General features: G+C 44.3%; 1 protein-coding gene across 1 annotated transcript; it reads left to right on the top strand.

Annotated features, from left to right (window-relative positions):
* The first annotated feature begins 2410 nt into the window (after positions 1–2410).
* On the top strand, positions 2411–22392 carry LOC118790424 (E3 ubiquitin-protein ligase TRIM8-like). The gene is made up of 6 exons (XM_036547331.1): positions 2411–4971; positions 15718–15813; positions 17438–17671; positions 19975–20006; positions 20115–20230; positions 20608–22392. Exons 1-6 carry the CDS (start codon positions 4399–4401, stop codon positions 21225–21227), a joined length of 1671 nt encoding a protein of 556 aa, XP_036403224.1. The 5' UTR covers positions 2411–4398; the 3' UTR covers positions 21228–22392.
* Positions 22393–22828: the final 436 nt, after the last annotated feature.

The raw sequence follows: 22828 nt of genomic DNA, 5'->3' as shown, positions 1-22828 counted from the left end.
TAAGTGTCTATGGCAGAGTATAAAATTCCCCAGCATATTGCTTTTCACAGCTGAATGTTTACCATAAGCATAGTGTATATGTCTTTCTCAGTCACGGGGGTAATGTTTTACGATTGCGATTTTGTGCCTTTGTGACCTGTGGAGATGAGCTGAGATTAGCTCTGTGATATCACTTGTGAGAAGAGTCTACAGGGGGTGAACGACCAGTGAGAATCAACTGCTCAAGCGCTCCCCTTCCCTTTCCTGTCTTGTGTCCCTTGCTGGCCTGGGAAGACGAGCCATACTGTGATCTTAATTACAATTCTCCTGGGACTAATGTGCGCAGCCCAGAGCTCGTGGGGAACTGAGAAAGGACGTGTGGGGATGCGAGACTATGTATATATGTGTGTGTGTGTGTGTGTGGTCTTCAGGTTCTCATGACCGGTGACCAAGATGGACTATATCTCAGCGAGATAACATTGCTTCGATACATCTCTGTACATCTCAGTCACCGCCACCTTAAAAACATACGTGCAGTGTAGTTTACAATCAGTATTTAGTTTGGGTGGCTACAAATTTCAAATTGCATTTTATAAATATGACATTGAGTTTGAGCAAAAATAAAGTTGAGTGTAGATACGCAGAATGCGATGTGCAGATCTGCTAAACACATCTGCATGCTTCAAATGCCATGTTATGTCACCAGTTCAACCGTTTAAGAGTTAATACCCGGGATTGAAAGAAAGGCACAAAATGAAATCAACTCTCTGTTTGGTTTTTACTATTTATTCAAGCAGAAAATTAACATGCACAACCATTGCTTAGGTCGATAGGGATTAGGATAGGAACTGGCGTTATATTAGTATTGTCACGTGTTTATGGTTAGATTGGAATAAACACGGTTATCTTAATGAAACATTTTAATTCAAGAGTATCTTTTATTTTATCAGTTCGAACAAAAAATATAATTCTTTACAAATGGTGAAGAAAAATATTCGCTGTGCCCCATTTCCCTGAGAATGTAACCACATTCTCCGATGACGGCAACGAAAAAAGAATCAAACCGCATCTGCATGGGTTCTCGGCACATGCATGCAGGCACACGTGCGCGTGCATAAGCACATGCACACACACGCACTGGGCGAGTTCCTTGTTGACGTTCGGGCGCATGGACTGAATGAGCTCGGTTAATGGGATGGGGCCCACTTTCAACGGATCTCCGCGTGTGTGGCTCCTGCGCGGAAAATGTTCCAACGGGAACATATGCTAGGGTGACCATACGTCCTCTTTTTCCCGGACACGTCCTCGTTTAGAGATGCATGTTTTACGTCCCAAAACGAGGACATGTCCGGGAAAAAGAGGACGTATGGTCACCTTACATATGCTGTAAAGTACGACAGATGACCACCATGCCTACTCCTGAAAGGCCAATACTGATTGAGCTAATTGCTACGTTGTTTCATTTAAACTTATTTTGTCCATCACGTGCCTTGTGTACATGAAATATGTACATTAGCCTACTGGCTGCCTGGAATGTTTATGTAGAGCTGGTTAAGGTTTGTATATTCATAAAAGCGATACCTTGGATTCACACATTTGTTTTTCCATTTCATCTCTGTTAATCTCATTTTAAGACAAAACAATTAAAAAATATATCCCCAAATTTATGTATTCTGAGGCATTGCCCATTTAAATTACCAGCGCTTCTCCGGTCTGAACTGTTTTACTGAACGTAGGTGTCATTTTCTTTAAAAATTCAGTCTACCCCCTCCTTCATACGCCCGGTGTGATAATGCCTTGCATAAACACTCCCTTTTATTGATGCCTCCCATCCGCTTTCTGCTCTTATAATGTTCATAATCGTAGAGAGCGTTTGGTGACACAGTCCAGCCTTCTACACGCCCGAATGTAAACTAATATGCAGTGATCCTAATGCACATGTAACCTTCTTTAACATTAGTGAGTCTGATGGACATTGATTGCATATATGTATCTCTGTTTTAATGCAACAGAATTAATTGATTGATTGATGACTGTGGGAGATTCAATATCCTAAATAATCAAATGTATGATCCGTGACTTATCCTCATACTGTACGCTCCAGCCTAGTCACATTTGCTATGACCCAGTGTGAATGTTGAAATGTTTTTCAGTGGAAATGTGTTTTCAGTATGGACAATATTAAACCAGGTGATATAACACATGTAACACGTGCACATAGCCCATTTACGTCTGTATGCCAAATAATTTAACTGAGACATTTTAGTTACAAGAACAAAGGCGAAAGAAATTGCAATGCATAAGACCCCTCCGGCTACCGACATTGTGCGTTTCCCTTTTAAATTAAATCTCCGCCCTTCCGACCGTCAGCTCCTCCCAGTTTAATGTATCAATTCTATGAGCGATCACGTGACATCGGAGGGGGAGGAAATGCGAGCTGCGACCGGACTCGCAGCCCAGAGCCTGCATTCCTCTCCCCATCAAAGATTGCTTTAAAGAAGAAAAATCATAAATAATAGCACACATACGGACTGGACTAGACCAAAAAAGAGTCTCGTGGATTTCATATTTAGACTCAAAGTCCAGAGAAAGATATGGAGAAGAGGAGCGGCGAAGCCCATTGGCATTTAGACTTTAATTTGTATAAACAGAAAGCGAGTGAAAGGATTTGAAAAATAAACAAGCGCTGCTTTTTATTCCTTTTAAAGAGGAAAACAAGATGGCTGATGACAGCAAGCGATAACAAGGGCAAAACGGCATCGTCCCCTTTAAGAGGTCGCGATGAAATATCTTTTTTATACGAGTTAGCTAGCTAGCTAAACAAAATTGGGTACTTGACATTACGTGGCGATTGTTTGTAGCTTGCTGCAGAAATGTTGACCGGTCGAAAGATAAACATTGGAAGGACAGGGGAAAGGCAGAAATGGTAAATCAGTGTATCTCGGAGGATTCTTTTACGTTGTTTAATGAAGACGGATAGTTAGCTATCTCGCTATATAGTGGTTGCTGGTTAGGTAAGTGAGATTTGAACGCATTTCTTTAGCAGAGCTGAAACTGGGACCGATCTAAAAGAATGAACAGCGTTTGATTCTTAGCTAACGTTAGCCAAGTGGTTAACAGGGTTTCTTGACTACAACATTCATTAACTCTGCAGGTAGCTAGATACTAGTGTATTTGTCGTTTGTTGTATTTGCGCGATGGACTTCCTTTTATAAAGCAGGGGAAAGAGCTAGCTACACAGCTAGCTAGGTAGCCCGACTTGCATTCAAGTAATACTGTATAATGGACTATCTACTTTCGGTCAATGTGTTGTAAATATTTTACATTTGTTTTATAATAAATTATTTTAAACCGAATACGCAGATGCCTTGTGCATAGTTCGATTTTTGTATATGACCGGATATTTTAATATATGTAGCTAGAAAAAAACGTATTGTCAATTGACTTTTGGCACAGAGCTGTTGGTCGCTACGTGATACAAAATGAATCTAAGGGGTCATTTGTTTTGAAGACGTAAACATAAGAAATTACTTTTTAAAACAAATCGGACTTATTTGTTTAATCTGAATTACTGTGGTTAGACTATCCACAAAAGGTAGCGAGCTGCCTGGGTGTCATTGAACGCATCAAGTGATGAGTAATTATACAGTGTGTAGGATTTCGTCGAAACGTAATTGTAAATACGAAGTACAGGGTTTTACTCATGCGTAATTTCGCACTGAGCCAGGAAAACTGGGACTTGTTTCACCAACATTCCCCTCCGTACGGGAGAAAAGTTGAAACTGTAGCATCGGAATTTATTCTGGATTATTCTGAATTTCGTCATGATTCAACCTAGTCATAACGACGTGACATGCGATTACCATTCGGATTTCAACAGATTTTAACTGAGTTTTTGTGGCGAGGAAGAATAACAGGACCTGTGTTATTCGTTTGCACAGAAGTGGTTTATAATTAGTTCTCTTGCTTACATAAAACTTTGTCGCAGCTGGGACTTGTTCGAAAATATTTTATACGCCTTGCACGATCTGAGTGTTGTAAGAAGTCTAGTCATAGTGGACGCCATACACTTTGTCATCATATAACCACTGAATTGAAATTAACTACGCAAATATCGAAACCGATGGATGTTTTTCTGTGTTTCGGAGTTTGATTCTTTTCAACTCATTTCGATCACATCTTCAGCGGATTGTCAAAGGGAAAGTACATTGTTGACATTTTTCGGTAGCAATGGAATTTAATTCTTGATTTAGTTTCTTTAGGCCACAGAAAGATGCTAATTTTGCGCATACGGAAGATCTGAGCCCATCTATGACATTGTAATTGCCTTCTGTGGGTATACTTTTTATATCACGTCTTCTGTTCTAATAAGGAATATTGTTAATTGATGCAAAAACAGCCACATTTTGCTACATTGAAATGGCGGAAAACTGGAAAAACTGCTTCGAAGAGGAGCTTATTTGTCCTATTTGTTTGCACGTTTTTGTGGAACCCATACAGCTGCCTTGCAAACACAATTTCTGCCGAGGATGCATCAGCGAAGCGTGGTCGAAAGATACTGGCATGGTGCGGTGCCCAGAGTGCAACCACGCCTACAACCAGAAACCAACATTGGAAAAGAATCTCAAGTTGACAAACATAGTGGAAAAGTTCAATGCGTTGAACGTTCATAAAACTCCCGCAATATTACAGTGCATTCTCTGTCGGCGCGGCCCGCCGCTTCCGGCGCTGAAAGTTTGTCTCCGCTGCAATGCACCTTGTTGCCAGTCCCATATTCAGACCCACCTACAGCAACCTTCCCCAAATCCCGGACATTTATTAGTGGACGCCGAGGATGTACGGGCCTGGAGTTGCCCCCAGCACGAAGAATACCGACTGTATCATTGTGAAGCTGAACAGGTGGCAGTTTGCCATTACTGTTGCTTTTCCAGATGTGCATCCAATCACGGCCACGCAGTTTGCGACGTGGAGGTCCGTCGCAACGACATCAGGGTAAGAGTACAAACACAAGCGTCTTTCGTATTAATTAAGACTACATACTTAGTAAATGAAACTGATTACCAAGAGGCCAACGGATAGTTAATCACTAGCAAGTACCCCGAAATAAGGGACCGGAAATAAACGAAAGGCCAAAGAAAACACATGAATATTAACCAATGCATTATGGATAAACATTCATTACATTTTCTGAGACATCAATTTGCAAGTTAGTAATACTTGGTTCATTGTGATTACATTCACTGAACTACGATTAAGATTACTTTAAGTCTGCCTTTTCTCAGTCTGTTTGGATGCGTACACGTGATCATGGTAGACTCTCGGCTCCTATCCATTTTTATTAATCATAGTTCTGTTGACCAGGTGCACGCTTGTGACTTGATTCAGCCGATTGCGTCATTGATTTCATAATGGGCTGCATTGTGCTTTAGATCCACAGCTAGGACAGAATTCAGTTTTGTTCACCCAGCTGCCTTACCAGGCTGAAATATTTTGAACAGTGCTTATGGGGTTTCAGCTAGGAAGTTAGTGGGCTTTTTTTCACTAGCCTATATGTCTGTGTTGCGTTGAGCATAGACCGAGGTCCGAGTCACCGAGTCAAAGGCTGTGCTTTTGCACCTTGATTTGTTGTATTGAAAAGGACAGCATTATGTTGGACATGGCTTGCAAAGCCACAAACGTTCCGGTCATAAATAGTCATAAAAAATGAAAAACTAAAATGAAAACATTATTTTGCTCCAAGTAGTTTTGTTTTGTTTTCTGATGATCATTTTTAACTCGCCTGTTAAATTTGAGCTCTCAGAAGGCAATGGAATATTTCGCATGATTCAGACGTTGTGAAATATTACATTGTTTGTACATTCCACAAGACTTGCGCTTAATTGGACTCCAACACACGGCGTATATTCCGGCTGTTGATAGCGATTAATCTTTTTTAACAGCTGAAGTTGAAGTGAATAGACTGAATTGGAGCGCTGTCCCTTGGGTGAATGCATTTCCAATTGTGATCCAGCGCTTTACCCTCTCCCTCCTGTTACCGTGATAGACGAATGGGCGGGGCGGTGAACAATGTGCGGCTCTCGCTGTGGCTTATCTCGGCAGCACAGGTGCGTCCTTGTTAAACGCTCAGTTCGGTTAAGATGGATACTGTGTATTCGGAGTGAGTGAGGTCAGGTGATGTAGGCCTATACTGCGGGTTAGAAGAGAAGGGACAGTTTTAGTGTATTTGAGTATTCCTTTATAACCATTGTATTACTGTTTTCCATTCAGAGAATAGATATAAACAGACGGTTTAAAAGGGCACATACGTTTATAGTTTCTCTGCTCAAAACTGAGCTCTTGCGGCAGTTAGCATGCGATTATCCAATAGAATAAAATACACGGATGGCTGAGCGTATGCGTACACGATATATCTGTGAATATAAGACTTGTCCTGTGCAGGTCTTGTCTAAAAGATAAACTTGTGTGCAGGTGAGACTTGTGTATCCCACACGGAAGTTTTTGAGGGGAAGTGTGTTGTACTGCAGTGTCAGATTTAAGACCTTGAATACAAGCCCTGTGGTCAGGTTACTCTTCAGAAGGAAGTGATGTCATGGGGGGGGGGGGGGGGGGGGGTGCTTCAAAAGATTCTTTTATCTTGAAATCTACACCACTGTGCAAAACCTAGACACATTCAGGAAGTATAGCACATGCATATGGAGGCCAGGCTCTCAAATGATAAAAAAGTGTATTATAGAATTGCATACATAAAGAAGGAATAATTTTGAGTGGAACAGCTTTCATCATTTGATTTTCAAGGTGTGGTGTCTGCAGTGTAATCAAAAAACACAGAGAAATATCATGAGTAACTGAGAAAACCTTGGCTGGAAGGCTGAAATGTATGTCTGTAAACATTGGGCAGTGCTCAATTGAGAACAGAACTGGCAGAAGACAGGAAGTGTCCATTTATCTAAAGTGTGAAGGTCACTCTTAAATTCCACACTTAAAGGATGTGGTACACTAAGGAAACATTTGTTAAGAGGGGGGAATATGACTAAAAGGCTGGAATATGCTCAGAGTTTTAGTTTCTGTATGCATTAGAGTAAAAGCCTTTGAAAAGGTTTGCAGTAAAGTTTGATGGGGTTTGATTGACAATGAAAAGGATCATGTTGAGGGCATTTGGAATGCTTTGTGAAGCATCTGCAGGGAGATGCAGTAGAAGAGACAGCTGGCTCAGAAATCAACTAGCTTGGCCTGGGCCTGGTGCAGGTAGGGCAGAAAGATACAGCCAAGAGCGGCACTTCAACCTAGCTTTTCCTGTATGTATGTTAGACAGCTGCAAAGCACATAGTTCCCATGCAAGGTATTGGATTGTCTTCTAGCATTCAGTCAAGAGGAGTAGGCCTTAGCCTCAAGACCTCCTGTTTAAGCTCAGCCCCATAGTTTTTTTGTTGTTGTTTTTTCCCCACATTAACTCAAGATCAGACCCTGAAATCACAGTAAGGAGGCTCTCTTTTATCGGTCATCAAGGTGGTAGTAAGTTTAGTTATCGGAAAGGGAGAGGAAGGCCACAGATGCTGGAATCAGGCTAGAGGGGCTGCGTGGTGCGTCTCCCTCCAGCTGTCTCCCCAGAATAATAAGCCGTTGTGAGGTGCGCTGCTAGGCTTGGCAGTGACAGGCGCTGCATGTGTGGAGGAATGCGTTTCAGATGGCCAATGTGTCACGCCTCCCCACGCCGCCGGGTTTCGGCCGGGAGCGCAGGCCCCATGCCTATTGCTCTGCTCACAGCTGCCCCCAACAGACGCCAATGACTGAAATTACCCTGGGGTCTTACTTCAGCCCCCTCCCCCTGTCACTCCCCCAAATCCCTCCCCACCGGAATGGGGATGGTTCTGGAATTCCGGGCCGAGGATTCCTTTTTGGGTAGTTGGAAAGGGTGTGGCTCCCTCACCCCCCCCCCCCTCTCTCTCCCCCTGCTCCACCCCTGCTACAAGAGGGGAGCTCTTTTGGAACGCTATGGTTGAGGTCATGGGAGCGAGTGTCCTAATGTCACTGTCCCCTCTCTCTCTTGTGCTCTGTCTCCTCTCTATCTCTCTTGAACTCACATTATTGCCTCCTCTTTACTCTCTCTCTCTCTCTCTCTCTCTCTCTCTCTCTGTCCCTCTCTCTCTTATTGTCTCCTCTTCCCCTCTCTCCCTCTCTCCCTTGCTTCCTCTCTGACCAGCTGTGGTGAGAGTCCGGCCAGCAGGAGTCAGGAGGATAGCTGCTGGCTGGTGACTTCACTTGTAAAATTTGCAGTTCGCTCCCTTTAACCGTGTCCACTCTCGACAGAGGGGCAGCTCTTCAGGGCCAAGTGGACACAGAACAACATTAACAAGCACTGTGTCTTCTCTGACTGTTTAATCAGTGCTTTTGAAGATTATTTTCCAGTTTAAAAAAGGAAATAAAACTAGAGCCACTGTCCAAGCACTTCAATGCTAATTTTTCTCTGTCATTTGATACTCTGAATACTAACCTCTGCTTGAAGTGTCTTCTTGCTCTTTATAAAATGCTCTTCCGATCATCATTTAAGGGTCCCTCTTCACATTGTTTGCAATTTTCCATTCAAACACATGGGCAGTCTCCCTTTTGATCATCTTAACTGGAGAGTGGAGTGTGAGGGTGGGTGTGTTAAATAAGATTAAACTGGCTACGCAGGGCGCTAGCACTGTGCCAAAATATGTTGATCGGTTTGAAAGGCCTAAACAAAGGGAGGGGTGCTGGAGGACAAATGGGAAGGATACATGTGAAAGCATACAGGGGCCATGGAATCCAAAGCCCTATAACCCCATCTAATGCAGGGCAGCAGGTAAACTTCCACCATATTGAATCAATACAGACGGAGTGCCCTGCAGCAGGGCACAGGAGAGCAGTGGAAGCAGCTTGCGTTTCCATTGTATGCCTTTACCAGCAGTTCCCACTTGGCCAGACCGAGCCAAGCCAAGCTGTGCTAGGATGCATCTGTGCTTCCCGGGTGAGGTTCGCTTTGTTTTGAATAGAAATACCAGGGCTTTAGTGAATCACATGAATTTGACCAGATGGAGAGATGTATGCTGTCATAGATACCTAGGCTGGAGGGGAAAAAAGGAAATTTATAATGTTTTCATGCTTTAATATAAAACATAATCTGTTTGCTAACTAGCTAGCAATACAGTAAATATGAAGTCATGACTACATCTCATGGAATATTGACCAGAGCTGATAAGTCCTTATAATGCTTATAATGTTAATCAGGAACTTTGCTAACTACACTTCACTTCCAAAGCCTCCTGCAACATTTTTTCTTTCTGGCACAACATCGTTACTCAAACTCTGCTCCATAGCCCTGTTGTAACCAAAACAGCACCATATATAGGTTATGGGGCTAGAGTTTCACTGTTCTCACTTGTCTCGGGAAAAAGATACAGCTCTGCCAGTGTTCACACTGTATCTGGGCTAGCCAGTCTGGCTCTGGGGTGACAGTGGAAAAAAGGGCACCAGTGAACATTAAACTTTGAACAGGGTGGCACAGTTTTGGTGCATATCTGTGTCATATTTTAAAGAGTCAGCCACAAGTTGCTGCTCCAGGGCGTGGTTGCAGTTTTGGAGCTGTACAGTGCTTCCAGACTGAGAGCATGTTAAACAAACACTGGTGTCCTTGCCACGGTTCAGTTAGCCCTTCGTCTCCCAACATCTCTGCTGTCCAAATGCATGTTGCTTGCCACAGTGCTCACAGCTTGATGCCATTGTGTCTTTTTTCATCCACAGCTCTCTTAAAACTGCTGCTTGTGCTTGTGGTTCTGCTTGCCCAATGCAGCTGCTGGAAAATGTGTCATTGAATAAGACATTCCTCATTGGCTGTTTGCCGTCCTTCTCATAACCTCGGCTCATGTAATCCGACATTCAGTCGCATCTCATAGTTGCAGACAGAGAGCTAATTATTGCTATGGTTTGCAAGTACCATCCTGCAAGATCCACTAGATAACATTATTATTATTTTGCAGATGCTCTTATCTAGAGCGACCTTTATCAGTTACATAGGTTATCCATTTATATAACTGGATTTTTACTGAGGAAATTGTGGGTTAACTACCTTGCCTCAGGGCACAGCAGCACTGCCCTAGTCAGGAATCGAACTGGCAAGCTTTGGGTTGTGAGCTGTGGTCCTTACTACTATGCCATACTGCAAGATTAACAGGGAGACAGGGACAGAAATATGAAACATCATAGGTCACAGGGTCTGAATCTTGGATGAGACCCCATTTATGACAGTTGTCACAGAGCGAGGTAGCCTACTTAAATTAATTGCTTCATTGAAAAAAAAAAAAAGAAAATTAAACCAGCCAGTGGAATGTAGAACAGAACCTTTGCAGATGTTACTCTGGGTGTTGGTGCTAGATGGCCTTCGGTTCACTTTCTTTCTTTTTTTTTTTTGCTGTCGCTGCATGAGATCCGTTTGGCCCGGCTCGCTCTGTGTGTGTTTGGGAAGGACGGCGTCTAATTGGCAGGAGTGATGTGTACACAAAGGAAACGCGTCTCTGGGGATGTCGTGTCTGTCCGCGATCCACCATAGCTTTTGTGAGACAGCCCATACATTTCAGTAATTATGGCCTGGTGCACAAGGAAGAAAGAGTTGGCTACGCGTCGACCTTCTCTCTTTCAGGCCTTTGCTGTGCTCCCGGCATGCGTTTGGAGGGTAGAGCACAGGGTAGAGCCGTGGTTACTTTTTTGTAGACAGTGCCTTGATTGTGAAATTTAGGCCACATGCATATCCATTGTTGTCATTGAACACCAGTCTTATAGGTGTGTTCTTGTTGACTAATCTTTTTATTTAATTTTCCCTTTTATTCATGACTGAGAATAATTTTAAGAATGAAGTATTTTGTAGGCTGTTTTCAGTGTTTGGTGTGCAAGTACACATATCCCTTATGCTAACTTGACTAGCACTTGAATCCTTTTGCGGAAAGAATGCATATTCTCTTGATAGCCTTTTGGAAGCTACTTGCCCTGCAATTTCATGGATACTCTTGCAATGATTTATAGACAGAGATGAGTCATTTCTCATAGACTATCAGTAAATTTGTAGGCCATCTGTAAATTTAAGGTGGAACGGTAACCTGGATCAGCAATAGCTTTTCAAAGATTTGGTGGGCCCATCTTCTTGGATTACCGGTACTCCGCTAAATTCCATAGTACTGTTTGCCTGCTTAACACTGTGGTGGTTTGAGGGCTCTGTGCGAAGCAAATCGTGCAGAGAGGCCCTGTGATTGCAGGGATTATTTGGCTGTTGAAATTATTTAAACATTTGTACATTTGTAGATTTGTGGCATCCTTATCTGATGAACTTCTACCCAATTGGGATTCAGAAGCTTGCTCAAACCAAGGACGCTCAGAAAGGTTTTCCAGCTGTTGGAAGTCCCCCTGTGGGTATGTGGCTTTTAGCCACCAATAGAGTTTCTTTTTGCAAGATGTTGTAAACCCAGTGTAAAACAATTGATATTGTGCAAGGGATTGCAATGTGTGCAAAAAGGGAAATGTCACTCACAGAAACGTAGCTCTGTTTCTGCTAATAGAGTTGTGATGTGTATGTACACAGTTTCTGTAATTATTGCAGCTGGATTTTTATTTTCGTTAAAAAATGAGATCGTAGCAAAGCGGCAGTCATGGACACAAAAAGGTAAGATTAGTGGACCAAGCAAAGTGACTTTGAAAATGACATCCTCCGTTCTCACTTGCTTTTTGTCAGTATAATGGTAGGGAGCAGGGCTCGTAACTGAAGGGTTGCTGGTTCAATTCCCTGCTGGGGCACTGCTGCTGTACTGTTGGGCAAGGTACTAAACCCAGAATATCCAGCTGTATAAATGGGTAGCATGTAAAAATTGTAACCTATGTAAGTTTCTCTGGAAAAGAGCGTCCAAAATGCTAATAATGTAATGTAATGATTACCTTGTCTGATTACCATGTGTGCGGAGAGCCTCTCAGAGTTACCGTGAGCCCACACTTCACTCCCCTTTCATCAGGTTTGAAGTCCACAGTGTCCCATGATGTCCACTTGTTTGAACATTCACAGGATTTTTTTTCCTCTGTACAGTCTCGGGATGGTCCCGTTCCTCAGCTCAGTGTGGGATGGGATCCTGGGCTTGGGCTGACACGGCAGAAACGGGTTTGGCGCTTTTCTTGCTTAGAGATGAAACGCCAAGAAATGTCAGCGATATAGGTTCAGGCCCTACACGCTAGGGAACAGAGCTAGATTCATGCTCACTGGTCCGGGTTTGCAGGCCCAGTGTGCGTTGCTCCAAAAGTAACCCAGCACTCAGCCAGTTTCACTCCCGACCATCAGGGAGGTGGGAAATTGAGGGTTCAGTCCCACTCCCCTGGGTTCTTAAATGGATGAAGCTACTACACCAGCTTTGTATACATATGCCTCTGTGCAGCTTACAAAGGCCTAGTTCCGTTTTAGCAAATGAGCTCAGAGAAGCACAAAGCACACAGAAGCGCGTTTCTGAGCGAACTTCTGGGCCACTCTTCGTTGGCAGGGAGCCCCTCAACTAAGAATCTGACTGAAATGAAATAAAAAATTGTTTTGTTTTCACACAGGGTTGCTTAGTTTCCAATTTCTGGTTTTATGGAACCAGAACTCTTTGTTACTGTGTTGAAGACCAGGATTAGCATATGCTTAGTGGATTTATTCTTTACCTTTATATGTACCAGCTGTATATAGATTGATCTGCTTAAATGAACCCGGTAAGATCTGCTCTTGCAAAGAGTGAGATCCTCTCACTTGAGGATCTCTCCCTCTCGCTCAATTTATTGACCACGCAGCTATGGATCGTTGAGATGCGCGTTCATGTAATGAATCAAACGAAAGCCCAGCTCAGTGTATACACAATGTGTCCTTCTGAGGACGCAAGCACACAGTCTGTGTATCCTTTAACGAAAACAGAAGCATGGTTGGTAATCAGATCTTTGCAATCTAATTAAGGAAACATCAAGAATCTTGTGTTAATTAGAGAGTAAAAAAAAAAAAGAAATACTGGCAGATACTCCCGAGAAAGTCCTCCGAGGAAGTACACTTCACTCTCACTGGCTAAAATTCACACGCCGAGCCTGTGCCATGCTAACTACAGCCCGTTGGAAATAGCTGGTTACGTTTCCTTTCAGTTTCCACAGGGTTACCCCACATCTGTTCCTGACAGTGTCAGAGGTTTACTGTCCATTCACGGCTCCCTTACAAGTCAGCTGATTAACACAGCTTGACAAGAGCAGCGCCCAGCCCACTACTCACGGCAGCATGTGTGGAAACTGAGGGAGACAAAATAATTATCTTGCTGCGCCCGGCAGGGGTTTACAAGGTAATAGAACTGTAATAAAAATGAAATCCGAAACAAGGTGCTTTCCCTAAATTGTCCCTGTACGTTGTTCTGTTTCTTTGTCTTTGTTTATACATGATCAAGCGTTGCATGGTTACCCTTTGTGCCATTGGATTTATTTTTAAATAACCCCCCCTCTGCCCCCCACCCTCACACACATGCACAGCACAGGGGGTGTGAGGAGGAGTGTATGAAGAAAGCAGAGTGTCCTCAGTGATGATGGTTGAGACGGTGGGTTTCTTGGCTCCTGCGGCCGCCCCTGCAGCCGTCCAGCCGCCCAGGGCCTCAGGAGTGCGCCGTCTCTCCCAGCCCCATAAAAGCCATCGCTCCGCCATGGACTCACGCACTACAGAGCAGAGCCCGGGTTTTATGTGCTGGGGCATAACAATCTGTCACTGACACTGAAGTGGGAGAGAACAAAGGGATGGATACTGTGGTGGATGAGCAGGCTGGGGACGATCAGGCCCTCTCTCTTTCTCTCTCTCTCAAATGCACACACCCAAACACACACACACATTGGGTACAATCAGGCTCCCTCTCTCTGAAAAGCATACACTCAAACACACACATGCAGACAAATTGGGGACTGTCAGGCCCTCTCTAAAACACGCACACACAAACAACTTGGGGACTATCGAGCCCTCTTTGAAACACATACACACACACACACACAAAGTGGGGACTATCTGGCCCTCTTCCTCTGTAGCATGCACACACACAAAATGCTTTGTTGTCATGACAGCGTTTTTCCCCCTCTGTCTGCCGCGGCTGCCTCTCTAACATATAAACACTCATTTAATTAAAAGTAAATTGCCTTGTTCCTTAGTTGCTTGTCAACTTCTGGCTGGCTCTGCAAGCTAATTATTAGTTATGTTGTTTTCTTTTTTGACCAGAAGTAAGACAGAATTGAACAGATTAAAACCTCTTTCTTAAGTGCCAAGCTTTTGCCTGGTTGGGGGAGTGAAGTGGGAATTCATCCGAATCCAATTCAGAGAGTTCCAAAAATTATGAGATGTCTGGATCATTTGGGGAAATGGCCCAGTCTTCTTTATGACTATTATTAGTTATATTATTGGCAGCTTTTGTTTTCCTTGATTAATAATGCTTGTGGAATCGGTTGCCATAGAGACTGTGATGTTGGACAGGGTGAGCACATGTTGCAGAGCTAGTTGTTGTAAATCTTGTGTTTCTCTGGGTTGTGTGTGCCAGTGCTCAGAGTTGTGGCTGCTTGTGTGTTGCTTGTGTTGCGGTCTGTAGCAGAAGGATTGTGTCATTGAAATTTTAAGACACAGAAGACTCTCCTTCAAATCCCCAGTGGTCAAATGCGGTTGTTAATTTGTAAAAGAAATAAGTAACCACAGGTTTTCCTAGCACTCCTTCATGCACATATTGCATTTTTTTTTAATTGGGCCATTGACATAGTTGTCCGCTATGGTAACTAATGTAAAATTACTTTGGGCCATACAGACACGCTTGTGTATCATCTCTGTTATTGTATCGTCCTCATGACACAAACAAAAATTAAATCAAAACGGGAAATAGTCTCACCTGCATTCTGCAGTATATAACTTAAGTATTAGATTATATGCAAACAATGTGCATACGTGCAAAGGTGCAAATTACTCTCTAAATACTGGATGATACACCATTAATGGTAACCAGTGGGAAATAGTTTTATTATATTAGATTACATTAGCTCATCCAGTGTGCTCTAAATAGCAGTCATTGGATTCCATGATTTGGCTGTTGCTTTCTCTCATTTGGCTTACGTGCTTACATTAGCTAGCTAGCTCTGTGGAAAGTTATGACCTTGCACATTATGAACACATTTTACAGTTGCAAAGCAGCCATACCACTTTCACTGCTCATTAATTTGTGTCGTAGCTGGCTACATTTGTGGTAAACTTTGTACATATCTATCATGTCAGTCATTGAAAGTGCCATCATCCAACTTAACACACTTAAGTGCATTTTAGCCCTATATCAAGGCACACTTGATGTGAAGCAAGAGATTTCTTCCTCTAGAAATTTGGCAACACTCTCCCGTGATTGGCTGGAGCTGGGAGTTGGCGGGAGTGACCAGAAGTGGTTCTGTGAAAGGAAATGCAACGGGAACACAAACAGGACTCCTGCCAGTGTCATGGTTTATGGTTTTTGGTTCAAGGTCCCCTGGCTTCCCCCTGTCTAGTGAGAAAGTCCTGTTTGGTAGGCCAGGACGTTTTGACCATGACATCAACGTCACCGTGTTTTGAACATGTCAAACACTTCAACCGCAGTATGCCTGGGCTGTGTCTCTCTCATGGTTGGGTGTGTCTTCCTGAGTCTCATCATGCTCCTGCCTCTGTCACCCCCCCACCCCCCCCACCCCCCGCAGCAAATGATGATGAAGCAACAGAACCGGATAGAGGAGCGAGTGCAGGACATCGAGGGGCAGCTGTACAAGTTGGAGTCCGACAAGCAGCTGGTGGAGGTAAGGAGACCCATACTCACGCTGCCCCCCCCCCCCCCCCCCCCAAACACACACAATGAATACTGGGGGGTAGGGATGGGAAATACCCTGGTTTCTCTCAGGAACACTGTAGAGAAATACACTCTCATTGGACAATATGATCTTCCATCCTGGAAGCTGAAATTTGCTGTGTTACCCAGTTAAGTGCATATGCTGGACTCTTGTGGGTTCCGCTCTCTGTGTGTATACTGTGTATATCAGTATCTGTGTCAGCTGAAGTACCACAGTCTAAGGATGCGGCAGTGATCACATGTTAACATTGTGGTGTTGCGGTATCTCTGTATAGAAGATGACATAGCAATGACCTGCAGTGAGGTTCAAACAGTGTCCTTATTGCAAGGCTTGAATAGCACTGGTATCTGTGTCAGTGTGTTTGTGCGGGTCTGCGCTGTGTGCGTTGCGCTGTCATTGTGGAGACGCTGGTTATGAGCGGGCTTCTGTGGAATTGGGAGCAGACCGGTTTGTTTGATTGGGCGTGGGCGTAAGGTTCGTGGGTGTTGGTAGGTAGGTGTTAGTATAAAGAGACCTTGATAGGGTGTGTGTGTGTGTGTGTGTGTGTGTGTGTGCGTGTGCGCGTGTGTGCACGCATGTGTATGTCTATGTGTGCCTGTGTATAAAGGTTTTGTGTATGTGTTTGTCTGTGTGTAGAAGGGAATTTGAACATCTGTGGGGCTGATTAAATCTGTACTGCAGCATTTAGATCAATCAATACTGCTGCCCATGCTATAGCTGTTTGCGCTTTCACAGTCTCCCAGCAATGCTGGCGTCAGTAGCTTGCCTGCTAAAAGATGTAGATTCTTCTATATGGGTTCTTACAGCACAGAGATAAATTGGATGCCAGGTATCTCTAGTCTGAAGCCGTGCCAGTGGGCTGTCTAGCTAAAGGCTGTGGTGCAGAGCCTGACTGGAAAAAATGTAGCAACATTCACCCCAACTCGTTCAGACCCAGTGAGTCAAGCTCCATTTTTGAAGCAGAGCTTGTTTGACTGTCTGTGGCACGGTAAGATAGATTGAAAGTCCATATTGTGAACATTTTTTTTTTTCTGGAATATGACTACGATTAAAGGAGTACTTCTGGTAGAAGGTTGAAGTTGTGTTTTCATTCACTACAGTCAACCTTGGGAAAACATAGGGCCTGTAAAATATCCCACACATTTTGTCCGTCTTTCTTTGATTTGTCTGTTAGCATAAATGGTATTTTTTTAGGTTTGCATACATACTACATGCAGTAATGTCATCAGAATGACTTTTTCTACAAGGTTGTAGTCAGCACAAGGTTTTTACTTGACTCTATTTCTTAACCTTGTCCAGATCAGGATTAGAAAGAAGAGAACTAGGGTGCCTGTGGTTAACATGTGGTCTGTGCACTACATTAACGGTCTGAATCAAATGTATGGGTTGTGTTACAGTGTTACATGGTACAGTTGGATTTAGTTTGAATCAGAGAGCCAGATGTGGGTTTGCAATTTTGACGCATTGGAAATACATTTTTGTAAGCCAGAAAAAAATGTTCAGCATGTGCTACATGCATGTAACAATGCAGCTGTGAGGCCTTCCTGCCCACTAACCCCGGCTCTCCCCACAGGACAAGGTCCAGCGGCTGAAGGAGGAGGTGCGGGCACAGTACCAGAAGATGCACCAGCTCCTGGAGGAGGACCTGGGCCGGACGCTGGAGGTGCTGGACAAGGCCCGCTCCAAGTTCTGCCAGGACAACTCCGCCCAGGCCCTGCAGCTCAACGAGAAGCGCCAGGAGGCCCAGAAGCTGCTGAGCTCCGTCCAAGTCATGTTCGACAAAGCCGAGGACATCAACTTCATGAAGGTCCGGTGGCCTTGTCCCACCCCCCACCCCCCACGCCAAATTGTTTCACTCCTGCATGTTCTCTGAAGGCCTCGGACTAGACGCCTTCATTACACACCCAGATCACAGCCTCCTTTAAAAGGGGGCTCTGGCTGAATCAGTCTGCTGTTGACAGTTCTATAATGGTTTCTTGAAATAGCAAGCCTGGTTCTTTGTACGTGCATCTTGTTTTTTTTTTTTTTTTTCCCCTCTTTGCCTCGGTTTCCCACAGCTGGTAGCCTCAGCACCTGCTGTTTGCAAGGGTTGGGAAGAGAGGTGTGCCTTGAGTCCAGTCCCTGGGGGTGTCGCCACCTCACACCCCCTTCTCTGTACTGCTCATGGTAACCTCAGAAGGCCGGGCTACCTCTAGCCCTGCCTGGACATGCACACTGTCAATTAGTGCATTATCTTTAACTGCAGACGCGGTTACGGTTGAGAGGAAACTTGTTACTTCTTTCTCATCAGTGTGCCTGGCTGGGAATTTCCCATCTGGGCTTTGTGCTTTACTCTTCAGGCAAAGATACGGGGATAACAAGATATTAATCTTCTCTCCTTTTCGGTTGCTATTGGCTTTTCCTGATTTTTAATCTAGCTTCCTTTTCTTTTGTAGTGCATGTTATGCATGTTGCTCAGGTGGGAAAGTATGAGAAAAGGAAACGATTTACAGCATTTTATCAGCCTTTTTGATATAAAAAGTTTGAATGGCCTTGTATCGGTCATAAACTTTGTAACATTTTATCAAATCTATAACTTAATTTACTTTCATGTAAAATACTGATAACAAAGTCCACAGTACCACAGAGAAAAATGAGAAAATCGGAGATGATTTATCGCAAGAACATCTGATATAATGATTGCATAGGATATATACAGGTTATTTGCACACAGCGAGTTCAGACCTTTACCACTAGGTTTTAAGTGGGTGGGGAAAATATATCTTCTTGATGGATGTCATTTATTATCCATTTATTTACGTGTTTTTAATTCCATCAGTAGAATTTTGTATCTGAGTTGCCCAGTTAGCGAGCTATTTGAGTGAGCTGTCTAGCTAGCAAGCTGCTTGAGTGAGCTGGCCAGCACACTAGTTGTGCTTGTTGGGTGAATTAAAAGGCTGGTGTTTAAGAATGGCCAAAAATTCTCAAGGGGACATTATGACATTTTTTCTTCTTTTCTTTCATTAAAACCTAATGCCCTTTCCATAGTAATTGAATAGGGTTCATTCAGTGGGCTTTATATATGATCCTCAACTTCACTGTGTGTTCAAAATGAGTCACTGGTGTGAGTGTGGTTCGCTTAGCTTGGGTAAATGAACTCCTACCTGAAACCCCAATGGCCCCAATTCTCTTAGGTTGAAAATATACAGCAGCCTTTTCCACTCTTTCATTGCTGCCAGCTGCAGCACAGTTTTGGTGTCAGAGGTTTTAGATTCACTGCAAGCTTAGATATTGTGCACGTATGCGTCACTCGGAACACTGGGTCAAACACGAGGGCCTACTCAGGCAGAACTAACAATGTTTTCAAAAAGGACAAACCATTCATAGACAGCATATCATGCCACAATATGGGTCACACTTTCATAATAGGTGTCAGCACGCGTGTGTGTGGGGAAAGGCTACGTTTGAATTGGCTGAGTATGCTTAAACTAGTGTCACTCATATCCATAGAATACAGCTTTCCATGTAGCCTTTCGAATGTTACATAGTAACACAAACCTAAATTATTGTTCTGAAATGTCTGAAATTCCATTTGGAGGCTAGAAATTCATGCCCAATATACAGTTCCCCTTTCAGCTGCCTATTCTGCAATTCTCTTTGAATGGTCAGTGTCTCTAACAGAGTAAAAGCAGGATCCCACAATTCATTGCTTCAAAAAAGTCACCCTCTGATGACTGACAGTGTGGTGGGAATTGTAGTAAGTTGTATTGTATTGTAGAAAGGTAAATACTACCCTGATACATTCTTCTGCACCACACTAAATGCACAGTTCTGGCAACAGGTGTTGTTCATGTTCATGGGGGCAGCAGTGTGGCTTAGTGATGAAGAGCAGCGTTCGTAAAAAAAAAGGTTGCTGGGTTGATTCCCCGCTGGGGCGCTGGTGTAGTACCCTTGCGCAAGGTGCTTAACCCTCAATTGCCTCAGTAAATATCCAGCTGTATAAATGGATAAAATTGTAACCTATGTACATTGCTCTGGATAACAGAGTCTGCTAAATGACAATAATGTAATGTTGTCTTCTGCTACCCAGTTATTCTGCTTTTCATGGTACCTTTGTTTTTTCTGTTTCAGAACACAAAATCAGTGAAAATATTAATGGACAGGTGAGAGCATTTTAAAAGACACTTACCTATGGGTTTTCTTATATTTAAATTATTCATCTCATTGTGTTCTTACTGATTTTGACTTGATCTTGTCTTTGTTGTGTCTAGATCTCAGTCATTCACTGGCAGTGGACTACCTCCTCACAAAGTGGGACACCTCAGTTCTAAGCTCTTCCTGTCTGAGATCTCAAAGAAAGAAAAGAACTTGGCCAAAATGCTGGAAGGTACACCAAAACACTGAAAAAGCAGAGTAGCCAGGAGCATGCCTTTTCTTTTGCACCATCACCCTCTTTCTGTCTCTCTCCTGAAATAACAACGCAGTACACATTGCAGAAGCATCAACAACACATTAAAACAATGTACAGTAATACAATAAAATGTACAAGATATAGACGTAAACTCGCCAACAGAAAAATATGAATGAAGGGTACAATATGAAAAATGTTTCAGTTTCACTCTCTGTTTTCTTCTCCCTCCATCTGTCTCTCCCTCTCTCCCTCTCTTCCTTGCTCCCTCTCTATGTCTCTGCCTCATTCTTTCTCCCTCCCTCCCCCTCTCTCTCTACCTCTCTCCTTCCTTCTCCCACTGTCTCTCCCTGTAGTGCCCTTCTCTGCTCCAGCACAGTTCCTCCAGAGCATTCCAGTGTACCCCTGCAGGCCGAGCAGCGCCGGGGCAGAGAAGCGCAAGCACTCAGCTGCCTTCCCCGACAGCAGCGGTGGCTTCCTGGACCCACCAGGCCCCGCGGGCAAGCAGAAGCACCCGGGCCAGGCTTCCACCTCCAAGGAGGGCCAGCCGCCCCCAGCTGGCGCCCCCTGCAGCTCGGCACAGCACACGGCAGGTGCCGCGCCGGCCGTCCACCACTCCGGCTCCGTCTTCCCCTCCCCACGCTTCCCGCCACCGACCAGTTCCTCCCAGCAGGCCGTGCTACCGCAGTATGGCGGCCGCAAGATCCTCATGTGCACAGTGGACAACTGCTACTGCTCTGGGGTGTCGTCAGTGGCCAGCCACCGGGGCCACCCCCCGTACCCACGCTCTGGCTCCTTCTCCTGGACCGTCAGCTCGCAGGAGTACTCGCACCCGCTCCCCTCTGCACCCCCCATCCCGCAGTCCCTGCAGGGCCTCTCTGTGCGGGACTGGATGGACGCGTCCCAGACACACAGGCACCCTGACTTCTACGGGCTCTACGGCCAGTCCTCCGCCAAGCACTACGTTACCAGTTAACCCCTCCGCCAGCCACGAACCCGAGAGGGTCCGGGAAGCTGTGTCGTCCTGTTAAGGGGGGGGTGAAATGTGAAAGGGGGGCGCACACAGGGTTTGGGGATTGTCTTCAACCGTCCTCCGACCCCCTCGCACCCTGTCTCCTTTCCTTAATTCAAAACTCATGTGCCCCCCAACCGCTAGCCGCCCACCACACGCACATTTCACATCATTTTAATCCCTGCCTGAGTTCAAGGTCCAGAAAAAGGGGACTTTTTCTCCATCTGAAGAGACTAATCTTGGCTGTGACGTGCTTTAAAAATGATAAACAGATTTTGGAAATTTTCAGAAGCTGGTGACCTACTGCGCATTAAGTTAGCTGGGAAATGAGGCTTATTTTAGCCTCCCTCCCCTCCCAAGCTCTACTTTATCTCATGGGGTGTTGAAAGAAGACTTCCTGCCTCCCTTAGCCGTGTTAAACATTCTGGCTCAAACTGTTTCTGTGAAAGTGGGGGTTTTTATTTTCAGATAAGTTTACAATGCCATTGCCTTTGTCTGTCTCAGCAGATTTTTGTGGGGTAAGTGTCCTCTTGTTGGTGGGAGGTCCCATGCAGTTGGTGGGTGGGGCTTTCCAGGCTTCGACCACAGTTACCCAATACAGCCGTGCCTAGCGGAGAGGAAATTTGATTGGCCTTGATGTGTTCTGCTCCGAAAAGGCCAGGGAGCCCAAGGGGAATCACCATGGGTCTTTTCTGATAAGGCTCTTTCTTTTTTTCACTGATTTCAAAAAGGAAAAAGGAGTTTTCGTCCTGTTCTCTGAAAATGAACCTTGACAAGGAATCCCGGTGCAATTCGAGGTTCACCACGCCTCTGCAACACAAAGGACTGGAATGTGGCAGAAGCGGTCAGTGTCGAATGCAGCGGCATCCTTAAAGGACAGAGCAAGAAGCTGCTGCAGCACTTGCAGCGGGAGGCCATTATTCTGTTTCTGCGGGCAACACCTCTCACAGCAAGCACACAAGCTCTCCATTTCCTGTTTGTAGCTGTAAACACATGGTAAGGTACTGACACACACACACACACACACACACACACAAACACACACGTTCTGCAGCTGTAAGCAGTTGGAAGTGGTGTGTGTGTATGTATGTGTGTGAGTGTGTGATGTGTGTGTGAGAGAGAGTGTGTGTGTGTGAGAGAGTGTGTGTGTGAGTGTGTGTGTAAAGGGGAATGGGTGAATTTGGGACTGGGTGAATTTTTTTCATGAATTTTATATGCAGTTAGACAAGTGCTCACCTTGTGTAAAACAAAACGGTCAATGTGCTTAGCTGAATATTTAAAGAGCTGGTTGACAAAAAATGAAAATGTATACACAAGCTTTTTGTAAATATTTTGCGAATTTGCGAAGAAATTAAGGATGCAAGTGAAAAGTTGGAATGAATTGTGGTTTAAAATAAAATTGAAATTATACAATGAGCCATTTAGAATTTCATTCTGGTCTGGTGTTTTGTTTCACAGATGTGCGTGCAGACAATTGGAGATGGTCTAACTTTTTTAATTCAGAAAAGGTAGTGGCTGGCCAGTCATAGGTAGACACTAATATATAAATATATATGTATGTATAT

This window comes from Megalops cyprinoides, chromosome 15, assembly GCF_013368585.1.
Source record: "Megalops cyprinoides isolate fMegCyp1 chromosome 15, fMegCyp1.pri, whole genome shotgun sequence".
In the NCBI taxonomy this organism is placed as follows: Eukaryota; Metazoa; Chordata; class Actinopteri; order Elopiformes; family Megalopidae; genus Megalops; species Megalops cyprinoides.
Note: the sequence above shows the minus strand (reverse complement) of the source record. Positions and strands in the feature narration are given on the sequence as shown.